The sequence below is a fragment of the Dendrobium catenatum genome, unplaced genomic scaffold (assembly GCF_001605985.2).
Source record: "Dendrobium catenatum unplaced genomic scaffold, ASM160598v2 fragScaff_scaffold_706, whole genome shotgun sequence".
In the NCBI taxonomy this organism is placed as follows: domain Eukaryota; kingdom Viridiplantae; phylum Streptophyta; class Magnoliopsida; order Asparagales; family Orchidaceae; genus Dendrobium; species Dendrobium catenatum.
Window position 1 is genome coordinate 440,579 of NW_021319168.1, and position 13,183 is coordinate 453,761.

Sequence of the window (13,183 nt, forward strand, 5' to 3'; positions counted from 1 at the left end):
AGCACCTCTGAAATTGCGACTGGGAGCCCATGGAACTCAGCTTGGGATTGATGTTTATGTATGAATCGGAATTGGGTATTATTGTCAAAAGCTGCACGTTACAAAAGCATTCCATAAGTATTTTCCCATACTTATGCATGAATAAAATGCAGGGTATATACAAACCTGACTAAGAGAAAATGGAGAGTGTGATTGCGTGACTTGAGGTAAACCCTGAACAGCTCGTTCTGGCATCATTAAGCCACCAACTTTCTCGTCATCAACCATGGTGCTTGATGCAAGGTGGAGAGAAGCAGTATACTAAAACCAGCAAATACATTAATAATGGTTAATTGAGAAAGTATGTAAGAAAAGAGCTACAAATTAGTAAGAAAAATTTATTTGCAACCTGATTCAATACATTTTGATGGGACGCTGCAATAGATGTATTATTGGCTTCTTGGTGCAGTTCTGCTTGATTCATAGAAGGTACAAGCCCTGGATTGACTTCAGCAATAATTGGTGCTTGGGGTGTAATATCCTTATTTGAAAAATCAGGATTACCCTCCAAATCCCGAACCCTGTCTTTCAGTAGTGAAGTTGGCTTAACATCTTTCATATCAACAGCCAGATTCTTAAATAAGACCTGCAATAGTACCACACAATGAAAAACAATTCGATATGGAAGCAAAAGCACATTCGCAACCTAAAAACTATCTTTTGGACAATTATTTAGTTTAGCCAATACCTCAATATCAAATTTAAGGTTCATCTTGAGGTTTGGCAGATTGTAGATCTCAGTAAGTAAACTAAGGATGCCCATTGTCCATGGATTTGGAGGTTGATAGGCCAAACTATTTAGACATGGTTCAAGAACCTGCAATGACTTCCTACATTGTGTATTATGAAAATACAAATATTAACCTCTGCTTTAATCAAACTTCAAGGACATCATACCTTCGATGTGAATGGAATAACTGCAATCATTAGCCCCTTTTCATAAGCCTAGAAATCGAGTTGGATAAATAAGAAAAAGAAATAAAATGCATTCAATTATTAAATAGCTAAATCAGCATTATGATTCCTTTTGTAAACAAACTACGATACGCCAGTAAATAACTAGCAGTAACCTAGTAAAAGAGCAGCCTTTCTTTCTTATTAACAAAAAAGCCACTTACCAAAACAAAAAAAAAAATTGTGAGATTTACATACATGCCACCTTATAATACTCTATTTACATATTTAACCTCTTAAACTTTAATATTACATACATATCACCCATAGTTCATTTTCATATCAAATATGAGTGGTAGAAATTAAATATATGAGTGGTAAGAAAAAAATATAAGTGGTATATTTGATATTAAAAAAATATAGGGTGGTATGCATGTAATATTAATGTTTTTTGTGTTAGATAAATAAATAGGATGTTATAAAGTGGTACACATGTAAATTTCCCAAAAAAGAAACATTGTAAAATCCTTCAAGTCCTCCAAGTACAAATAGAAAAATCAAATAACTAAAATCGTGTAATATTTTAATCTTGACAATCACCTCTCTATAATATGATAGAAGCACTACTATCAAATTTGACATTTTATATGGCCTTAAACTTAAAAAAATTCAACCAAACTGATGCATGCAAAAATTTGGAAAAGCCCCAAATTTTTGAAAGCAAAAACAAAAGCTTCCTAGGAAATAGAAGATTACACAAAATACTCAAAAATATGACAAAATAAGACAAAATACAACTTTATAAGATGAAGACTCTTACAAACTTATGACATAAAAACAAACACCTTACAACTCTTGACAAACATAAAACATCTAAAGGAGCTCTTTCTTGCTTGAGACAAAAGATACATGTGGGGTGGACACTTGCGGGTGGACACAAGCTCGCAATCTTTCCTTGAGGAGAAGAGAAGCACGAAACAAGCTCGTAAGCTTTTCCAAAGAAGGAAGAAAAACCCTCAGGTTTTTTACTCCAAAAATTCCATTATAACACTACTTCATTCATACAAAACACATTTTATTTATAGGGGAAAGAGGGCAACCAAACAACCCAAGTATCTCCAATTAAACCAATTAAGAAGGCCATCATTTAATCCAAAAACAGCAACCGAACAGCCACAGTAAATTCCAGAAACAGCAGCTGAAAAGCCACACAGGAAATCAAGAAAATCAGTCACGGGTCAAGCAGCCAGGTGGGGACCAAGGGGGCAAAAGCAACCACGGGACAAGCTGCCAGGGGAGGAACCGAAGGGGCTGCACAGGAGACCGGAACCAGCACCCTGCAAAAGGGAGGTAAAGCAGCCACGGGACCAGCACCTGGAGGAAACCGAAGGGGCAGCACAGAAGACGGAATAGCAGCCAGGGGACCGGAACAGGCAATAAAAAGGGGGAGGAGTCAGCCATGGTAAGAAGAGCTAGGTGGGGAAACCAAAGGGCTAGCAAATGGGGGGAATGATCCTAATAAATCTCCAAATTATGAGGTGAATAAGTAGTCGGAAAGCATTTATGAGCTGATTTTTAGTAGAGATAAAGAAACTCAAAAAAATTACAACCCAGCTTGATTTGACCCCCCTTTGCCTACATCACAAACGCAATGCAATATATCTCTCAAAAACACCAACAAATAAAGCAATCTTCAACATGCATAGACCAATACTTACTCCTCACCTACCACTCAAATTAAACAACTCTTAATTGAAATTCTAAATAAGAGCTTATTAGGTATTGATCTAAGGCTAGTTATCTATGAAGCACAAATAGTTCTAAAGGATGCCACATCAATTTCCAACAAATGATTTCTCTTGGATACTCCTACAAATGATTTCTCTTGGATACTCAAACTATACATGTCAATAAGGCACGCCATGACCCATAGCGCATGCGGTGCGCTGCCTGCACGACTTTCTTGGAGCAGTTTTGGGAGTGGCGCGCACTATTTGTGTCATGTAGAGCTAATAGCACATAGTGCAAAGCCCTTATAGCAACTCTCTTTTTAATTTTTATAATTTAAACTCTAAAATTAATATTTGTATTTTTATATATTTATTTCTTTTATTTATCCCAATTTAAGTCTGTTAGAGCCTATTGAGGCATCAAGCAGTCCCACAAGTCCTCCAGTCCATCTATCTCTCACTACTATGTACGCCATTGAGTCTAAGGCATCGAGAACAAACGATACACATCGAACATCTCTGTCGCTCTCTCAAACCATTTTCATTCGCCTCTTCCTCTCACCAAATGTTTTTGCCAATGCAGCCTCAAAGTTACTCTTGATCTCACTCTCGCCCTCGCCAAATGACACAACGGATGTTGATCTCAACAAAGGTTATTCTCATCTTCGACGCCATTTCAAGGCTTTGATGAAGAAGGGCATGACAGAGGTAGATTCTTGGTAAACCATTACCATCTTATGGTTTTGTTGACTTCACAAAGGCCAATTTACATGTTGAGGCTAATCACAATGGTCCTCATAAGTTCCATCATGGATATGTTGCTTTTGTTAGAATGTGTTAAATTCAGAAAATTGGAGAGGGAAATGGTTAATTTTATTATACAAAGTTATCCCTTTTTATAGATCAATGCAAGATGCCTTAATAAAGAAACAAATAACTACAGAATCATGCATAATTGCCTTAATATAATCCTTCTTAAATCAGTCACCCAAATATAGAAGGAGATCAGCGTGATCTAGGTGAGCCTCACATGGATTCTCATCTTGGCCGTAGGATCATGCGTCAAGGGACGGCTGAGATTTAATAGAGATTGGCATGATACAGGTAAGAGGAGCCCTCCCACTCAAAAGTAGAGTTATCAAATTCCTTGGTGCACCATAGAGTCCTCCATTTGGTCAAAACTTTGGGAGGAGTTAGGTTCAAACATTATGATAGCAGCAAATAATAATGATGAAGGCTATATCAATCAAGCTTGTAAGGTGCGAGCAAGAATGAAGGTTGTGTTGAACGGTAGCCCTCAAGATGTCAGAAATGGCAATAGAGGCCGATGGTGGGACAACAAGGAAAATGGAATTATTATCCTTCGGGTCCGTCTCCCTCTCGGTTCTAAAGGGAAGGCCGACAATGAAGGCATGTCAATAAAAAAGGAAAAAAATATCTTTTAGAGTTTCGACAGCTTCAAGGACAAGAGCAGATACACACATCTCAAGCGACTTAGCTCTCAACACGTCGATCTTCTCCTTCCTAGTTCATCCAACTCCACTTGAACTGACTCTTGTTCGATAAGCCAGTAAAGGTGCACACAAAGCCTCTGATCCATCTGGTCTAATCGCAAGAGACAGTGCATGTATTGCACTCTTGCTTGTCTTCGACCCCGCATGAGAGGGAACTCTCGGCTCTTTCTAAAAACACACAGGAGGAGGTCCTGCGCTCGCTTCCGCTCGGTCGACTCTGGACATCGCAGGCAAGAGGATCCCTCCCGCTAGATCTCTCCTCGGCCTTGGATGCACAAAGTTCCTCAAAATTCCAATAATGAAAATCGATGGTGGGAACAAATATTCCTCAAAATTCCGACGATGAAGGCCAATAGTGGGAACCTATATTCCTCAAAATTCTGGCAATGAAGGCCGGTGGAAAGACCAGTATTCCTCAAAATTCCGACAATGAAGGTCGAAGTGGGCATCTGGATTCCCCAAAATTCCGACAATGAGGGCCGGTGGTGGGAACCTGTATTTCTAAGAATTTTGGCAAACAAGGCCGGTGGTGGGAACCTATAGAACCTACAAGCACCAGCTCCTTCAGGGTAGGATAAAGTGCTTCTAATCTCTCTGTAGCCTCACCCTTGATATCCACGATCGACTCCCTACTTAGGGAAGTAGTGTACTTCACCATCTGTGTGCTCACCAACTCTTTGGTCTCCATAAGCATGCACTAAACCGTAGCAGTGAATTGCCTTACCACCAAGAAAGCCATATTCTTCCCCACCGCACGCATCGTCTGGGCAACTCCACATATCAAGACCATTCCATCAGCGAGCTTCAAATCCGGCAAACTGACTTCAGTCCAAATTCGACCAGCAAAGTTCTCAATGATGATTTCGTCAGCGACAATGAAGAAGGCTTACTAAGTGGTGTTCGTCCAATTTGAGGGATTGGTCCCAATGGTGATCTTTAGAGAGTTTGACTTCTTTTTATATCCAGAAAGAGGCTTGTACATCTCCCAGATCCGAGGGTAGCGAATCTGAAACATGCAAAAGGGGTCATGATTTGGAGCTAGGAGCAGCTCTTCGAGTGGAGGATTTGATGGCATGTACAACAGCTCTTCAACCATTTGTTCTGTGCTCGGTTTGACTTCAACACACGCACGAGGGTCGGTCACCCCTTCTTAGGCACACACACGTACACAGTTCCTGCTCGCTCCATTTCTTGATCTTTTTTTCATTCAGTTCGGCCCCCAGGTAGAGACGCACAAGAGGGGTCTCGTGTGCCTTCTCTAGTCGCACACAAAAGATCAAAAGGGGAAGCCCTCTCACTTGCTCAACTACTCTAGACGTATGTGAGTGGGATGCATAATGTAAGAACAGGCTCGTAATTGATCAAATGCAATATTGAGCGCAATGTCGCTCAATCAGCTCCCAAGAAAACGCGCAGAATCTTCTGGTCGCATGCCTCTCCTGTCCCGTTCGGTCGCACGCATGCGAGGGAGTTTACAAGACGTTCGTCTCTCTTGATCGAACGCATAGACCACGAGGTTCTTATCAACTCCTCCAGATGAGACGCACTAGACGTTCGTCTCTCTCGATCAAATGAAGAGACCGCGGGATGAGATACTCTCCCGTCTAGATTAGATGTATGCATGAAAGAACAAACCGGAATACACTCCCTTTCGTTTCTATGGGCCTTCCCTTCAAGAAGTCCGACATTAAAAAGACTCAAAATTCTGGCTAAGGAAATGAAGGCTTTGATACAATGTTAAATTCAAAAAAGTGGAGAGGGAAATGCTTAATTTTATTACACAAAGTAATCACTTTTTATAGATCTATACAAGATGTCTTAATAAAGAAACAAATAACTACATAATCATGCATAATTGCCTTAATATAATCTTTCTTAAATCAGCCATCTAAATATAGAAGGAGATCGGCGTGATCCAAGTGAGCCTCCAATGGATTCCCATCTTGGTTGTGGGATCAAGCGTCAAGGGACGGCTGGGATTTAATAGAGATCATCAAGATCCAAGTAAGCCTCCCACAGATGCCCATTCTGACCGTGGGATTAAGGGTCAAGGGACGGCTGAGATTTTAACAGAATGTTACCCTGTCATTCATTGATTGATGCTGAAAATATTTACAGAATCCTTCCCAAGTTTATTTTTTTATTATTTATGTCATAAGAAACCTCTATTATTATTCTTTTACATATAGATACTAATTACAATGGTCATCATATGTTCCATTATGGATATATTGACCTTCCCTAAATTGTTACCATATCATTCATTGACTGATGCTAAAAATATCTAAGAGCCTTCTCAACTTCATTTTTTTCTTTTTATGCCATTTGAAAAGCCTATTACTATTAGCTTTCCTTTTTTTTTTATATTTTACACCATGTTAAAAATAGCACGCCACATATGCACTATGACTCAATAGGAAAGTTTGCATTATGGTGCACTATTTGTCCTTAACAAGCATGACATGCATTCTCTAAATATACTCCATTACTCAAAAAATATAAAATTTTCTTCGAAAGAGGGCCTCACAAGTCACAACAGCAGTTAATTTTGTGTTCTCCACAACCAAAAACTGAAACTAGCAAACATTGTAATTTGCAAAAGCAATGAGACCATCCTGCACCATCATATAGGCCAAAAGGACATTTGCAGAGCACCGGTGGTTTGTTTGTCATGCATGGCAAAGTGTTGGCGTGCTGGTCTAAAGAGATAATAAACAAACAGGAAAAGTGGGAAATAAAGAGTTTAAATAAAAAAGAATGAAAACAGTGTAATGATCATTAAAACTGCATAGCACAAAAAGACATTATATGTTTGATCATTACGAAATTATTTAAACATCAGCACTGATGAGAACACATCAATAAACAAAATACCAAATCAATAAAAACGCATTACACCGCTAAGGTTCATAAAGAATGAATTACCTCTATAATTAGCACTTTGGGGTCCAACTCTTTAGCCCGTAAAACTTGGTTCCGACCAATTGTGAACTTTCCAAGCCAACTACCAAGATTTTTTAGTAATGACCGCTCCTCTGAACTTGATTTTATAAGATCAGATCTTAACAGTACCTGAATAAAAGAAGATCGATTTAAGAACAAGAAAGAACTTCAAGAATCAGGAAGAAAACAAATAGGCAAAATAGAAAACAAAGAACACACATAACCTTGCAGTTCTCATATGTAGCTTGAACAACTTCCTTGTTCAGGGCCTTTGAGTTGACTTTATCTAAGAATTTTAGATACAAATCATGGAAATTTGGCTCAATACTTGTTCTGCAAAGGACAATTTAAATGTAATTACTTGGATGAGCCGAAGAAGGAAAAGAATGCGAGTAAGAATAGCATTTAACTTGGTTTTTTTAGTAAAAACACTACCTCTTCATCACCATATACTGTGCAAACCAGGGATAATACTGCTCTTTAAGAACTTCATTAAATTCTTTTGCTTTTGCTTCCACATTTGCAATAGAAATATTATTAACAATGAATAATATTTTGTCCTGAACTTCTGATGCCGGGGCCTAAATCAAAGTGAAAACAGATTAAAACAGAAAAAATGGTGGACTTGAAAGAGATGCTATCTTTCCTGCCAAAATGATGCAAACAAAAGTTTTTCGTTGAATTTTTATTTTAAAATGACTCTGATTGTTAAAACAAAGCAGAAATGAAGAATGTCTGGCAATATGATTACTTCCATAGGTGTATCTCTCTGTTCAGCTGCGGCAACAAGCGTCTCAATGTTCAAAGCTGCCCCAAAACCTGTGCTGTGGGAGGATTGCCGAAGCATGCCTACAATGCAGGTTAATCACAAATTAATATGAAAAGTATATTTTGGTATTTAAGCATTTTTCTTTGAAAAAGCATCAACTGCCCACTATATCAATAGAAGAGCATAGACAAAAACAAGCTTCTATAGACATGAAATATGCAAGTTAATCACCAGAAGGCGCCATGCTGCGGGAGGCACGTAGAAAACCAGGAGAGGATGAAGCAGATGTTGCAACAGCAGCCAAATGCTGAGAAGATGGAGGTTGTGGAGGTTGAGATGCTGTCACCTGTTCGCATAGGAAAAGGAGATATGACATCAAAGCATGATATCTTATACAGCAAAAATCAAAAAGAAAAAAAATAGCCATTATTCATTTACAAAAGCTGAAGGCGACTACCTTAGGGTTTGGTACAGATTCTCCAGATGCAGACACGAGAGAAGGTTGCCCAGCATTAGATAGGACAGGCTTTGTGTAGCTTACAGGGGTCGAAGCAGGTTTGAGCCTATCCCCGAGAAAACCTTGATGCTTAAGCTGTGGTTGAGTCTGCTGAAAAGGAAGAGGCTGTTGCCCAAACTGACTAGAGCTGGAACCAATCAGCTGCCAAGAACCCACCATGGCCTATACATATAGAGAAATTAAATTGAAATAATGAAAATCCGAAAGTTGAAAAAGTAGGCTTCTAACAAAAAAAAAAGGTTTTCATCCACAAACAAATAAGCTAACATGGACACGCAAGCATGCATATGTATATCAATAAACTAATTGTCCCACATCGCTGCTAAATTTACTATTTTATCTTAGTGACGTAGAAGCACTATTGTACGTAGCCATATCCCAGAATTAGTAGAGTATATACAAAAAAGAGTTCATATATCATATAAAAAGCTCAATTACACAAAAGCAACCATATCATTGTAAGCACGCCCAAAAAAAATTACAACGCCCGAATCCCCAAACGTGCTTTCCCATCATGATGATGCAGACAAACAAGAAATCACACAGAATCAGTAGTCTATTAGACTAAAGGGAAACCAACTAAACAAGGTCAACCGATTATAACGAAATTTTTCATATTATTATTTCAGAAAGAGTAAAAACAATTATCAGCAAAACCAAAGACTTCAAGTGTTGAAAGGCAAATAATGAGCCAGATTTGAGACAGGAATAGTTTTATATTTTAAAGATCCAAAATTTGACAAGGTCGAATAAGAGATGAAGCTATTTTCCTGGTAAACACTACAAGCATTTTGTGGCGTCAAAAAAAGTTTAGAAGAGAAACACGGCCCACACTTTGTTTGTCTTTGAGAACAGGCAGTCCAAAGAAAATCAGTAAAGTTATACCTCCATGCTTTCTACAGAAATTTGTGCAGAAACTTGTTGCATCTCAGTAGAGAGACTGTTTACTCCATTTGATTCAGCCTGGCTTGAAGAAACTCTAGCCAGAGTTCGTTCAATGACAGCAACCAACTCAGCATGTGTGCTTCGCAAATGAGATATCTGTAAAATATGATTGCAATACTGTGGCCATTCCACCAAACGATCCATGAACTGCTCCAAAGCTTTAGTGCCAAACATAAACATCTGCAAACAACCAACCTCTTAGATAAAACAGATGCAAGGAAAACAAAAACATAATAATTTCATCAATTAATTGCACACCTTTGAATCAATAGATTTGCGTAATGCATCAAGAACAAAACGCAAAGCAATACCCAGTTCAATATGATTCACAAGCTGGTGCTTTATAAGCAAACCTGAAAAAAAAAGAAAAAAAATGCCATCAGAGCGTACTTATATGATGAAAATAAACTGTAAATAATGATAAATAACAAGATAATAAGTAACGACCAGTCTAAATCTACAAATCTACAAAAAAAAAGACGTGTAAACTTTGCTTTAAATCATGACAAAATCTCTGTCAACAAACTTAAAATTATTTACCAAGTACTGTTCTGATGGCTCAGCCTTTAAAGTTCAAATAGTTTAATTCCCACAGTTTCTACCCAAAAGCATCAATCAAAAAAGGTGATTTATTACTTGGAACCTCTTCCGAACGCTCTTTAAGAAGACTCTCAATCCCTTTCAAATGGTTTCCTTGTAATTTCCAAAGTATGTACCATATACCAACAAATGATTCCTCACTAAAACCCCTTCATATATTGTCCAAAATAAAAAAAAAAAACAGTAGAAAGCAATCTCCTGCGTGCAAATATTCTTTAGCCAACATCTTTAATAACAGAGATTAAACTGCTATTTATGGATTCCTATAGCTGCCCGCTAACAAGGTAACCATGTCTGCAACAAATACATGGAAAGAAACACAAGAAACAAATATAGGTCCGACTATTAACAAACTCTGAAGAACCACATATTGCAAATTTAAGGCGTATATGCATTCTCCTTGAAATTGTTCATCAAACTTTTTTTAAAAAAGAACCATGTAGCAAAGATTCTTCAACTGACCAAATCGTAATAATAATGTACCACTTGACTCAGTCCACATAAGAATTTTTTTTTTTTCTATAATCTATAAGCATAAAAAACATATTATCTCATAGAAAGGAGAACTTAAACTCCAGTAGCAGTGCTAAAATCAGTAAGATAATCTAAATTAGTGGAACCTTAACCATCATAATAAGCATAATCAGAACTATTTAGAGTTGGCACAGCATTGCATTCACCTCTGGGAAAATGAAAATGTGCATTCTTTAATCTCATGTCATTAAGGAAAACCTTCGTATGAAGTGAAATATTCCAAAAGCTATCATTTCTATCGTAAAGATATACAAACGCAAAAGATAACTATCCTGAAGACTACAGCATCAAAAATATTTTCTCGCAAAAGGAAACCATCTATAATCTATTTCCATAACACAATCCACTTGTATGAGAATCAAAACTTAGGATGCATGTACCAGAAGTGTAATCAATTTATACTGCAACACTTCTTTTTTTCCCTTTCAATTCCAAAATCAGTAGCCCCTTGATTTTACTTGAATACTTAAGGTTGAAAAATATTACAAATGTCATTGACATGCAGAATATGTCAAAGTTATGGCATGAATGAGTTGAGTATAGGAGTTATAGTAAAGCTTTGGTAAACATAATGATGAGGACATCAGATTTCGACACGTGTACCATCACCGGAGACGCAGATCGACGGCTACGATCCAGAGCCTCTACTTCTGATTTATTTGCATTTTTATTTTATGCTTGTATTTCTTGTTTCCTAGTTTGCCCCTGTGGGCATTGAGTCGCTTATGTAGCCCGGAAGGGCATTTGTGTCATTTCTTTTTTATTTCATTTTGGCCTACTTATATGAGGCCTCATGCATTGTAATGAGTAGTTTTTTATGAATGAAAATTTGCCTCTTATGTTCTCTTTGTGAGTTCAACCCTCCCCGATCTCTTAGTGAGTTCGTCGAAGAAGATAGATCTCTTTGTGAGTTCTAGATTTTTGCCAAACTATTTTTGTCTTCGAGAGTTCTAAATTTTCGCCAAGTTATTTTCGTGGAGATCCGAATTGAAGATAATTGAGGTGAGTGGAATTTTAGCAAATCAAATCCCTAGAAATTCCCCTCCTCCCGTCCCCTCACCCCTTGCCTCCGCCTCCCCTTGAGCCGCCTAGGCCGCCGGCCAGCAGCCCGCCGGCCACCCCTTGGACCCCTTGCCTCTTCTAGCCGCCGGCCTCCCTCCATGGGATTTGAAATTTGAAATTTCAAATCTCCCCGTGGGACAATTGACTTTCCTAAATTAAATCCTCGATTTTAGGCAATCCTCTTAATTGTATTTCAATACCAATTTGAAATTCAAATTAAGTCAATTGATTGCCATACTTTAGGAAACTTTTGTCATATATGAAACCTGAAATTTCAATTCAGAATTTTTTATTAAACCTGATTTAATTATGTGGGCCCCATTTTATTTAATACCAAGCCCCTCTCTCTCTCCACATGGTCGGTCACCTCACCCTTATTGCTTCTCTCTCTAATTGCCACCTCATCACCACTTAAACACCTCTTTAATGCCTCCCTCTCACAGATTTAATTTCATATTTTAATTTTAGATTTCAAAATCTGAAATTTGAAATTGATTCTCTCCTCCTTTGTAGTTAGATTCTGAAATTAAGTTTCAGATTTACTCTCTCCACTAAATAACCTCACCCTCTCCCCTCTCTCCCTCCCAAACCGTGACCTTCTCTTTCATCTAGCCCACGGCCCATCCCCTCTCCCCTCCACCTCTCCAAACCGTCCACCCTCTCTCCCATCTTGGGTACTCCTTCAACCCTTGGCGAGGATGCATGGCGGAACTCGAATGGAACTTTGGATTTGTGCATAACGATCGAGATCAAGTCGACATTATCCAATAGCCATTCGTTGACGTTGGCTTTGATTTCGACGACACCGTTGAAGAATACATCGACCGTATCCATTACACCTTAGTTGACGTGATCGACGAGCAAAGGTCAAAGGGACGTTGGATCATCATTGGACGACAATCATCCTCCACCACTCCGGCCACCTATCCAAGAACGACGATCCTAGGTTCCTTCTTCCTCGGAGTGACCTCGATTCTAATGTGGAGACTCTTCTTCCGCTAAATCCTAGACTATTTGAGCGTATGGGCTCCAAAGGTGAAAGTTTTCATTATTAAATTGTGGATTCTTGTTTATCGTCGTAGCTTTACAATTACTCTTTGTGTTTTCTTGAATTGTTTGGTTAATTGATTTCGCTCTTTTTTGCCTAAGCTAGTTAAAGACTAGGAACTCCGAGGATCAATCCTTGTTATAAGTAATAACTTTATTTTGGGATTATTTTGTTAATTTGCTCTCTTTAATTTCTTAACTCCTATTGTTTCACATCACATAAGCTAGTGGGGGTGATGGAGGCTAGGAAAAGGGAAAACAACAATAAAATAAGGAACAAGTTTTTTTTTTAATAAAAAAAAGAGTTTTATTAATGAAAAAGTATAGTAAGTTGTCTCACAAAATTCCTAAATCATCCCACCTATCCCTAGGAGGTGCAAAAGGCGCTCTCAAAATGATACTACTTCTCAATATCCAAGGCACTAAAAATAAACAAACATATCACTTAAAAACTACTTATAGTTCCAATGAATAAATTTCAATATAAAATTCTAAGCATATTATCTGCAATAAGTAAAATGAAGAAATTGTTTAGAGAGAAATTCAAATTATATTCTATTCCTTGGAACCATTACATTATATATATATA

General features: G+C 38.0%; 1 protein-coding gene across 3 annotated transcripts in view; it reads right to left on the reverse strand.

The window, feature by feature from the left end:
- Window positions 1-13,183, reverse strand: part of LOC110113164 (CCR4-NOT transcription complex subunit 1) — a 54,246-nt gene that overhangs the window by 17,634 nt on the left and 23,429 nt on the right. For all 3 annotated transcript variants that reach the window (XM_020845614.2, XM_020845613.2, XM_020845612.2), the window contains exons 13-25: window positions 9,610-9,704; window positions 9,292-9,531; window positions 8,347-8,568; window positions 8,121-8,235; window positions 7,872-7,969; window positions 7,556-7,701; window positions 7,345-7,453; window positions 7,103-7,249; window positions 937-984; window positions 728-856; window positions 389-625; window positions 166-300; window positions 6-91 (exon numbers count right to left, since the gene is read on the reverse strand). In XM_020845614.2, coding sequence (XP_020701273.1) covers window positions 6-91; window positions 166-300; window positions 389-625; window positions 728-856; window positions 937-984; window positions 7,103-7,249; window positions 7,345-7,453; window positions 7,556-7,701; window positions 7,872-7,969; window positions 8,121-8,235; window positions 8,347-8,568; window positions 9,292-9,531; window positions 9,610-9,704 — 1,807 coding nt within the window. The remainder of the gene's footprint in view (window positions 1-5; window positions 92-165; window positions 301-388; window positions 626-727; window positions 857-936; window positions 985-7,102; window positions 7,250-7,344; window positions 7,454-7,555; window positions 7,702-7,871; window positions 7,970-8,120; window positions 8,236-8,346; window positions 8,569-9,291; window positions 9,532-9,609; window positions 9,705-13,183) is intronic.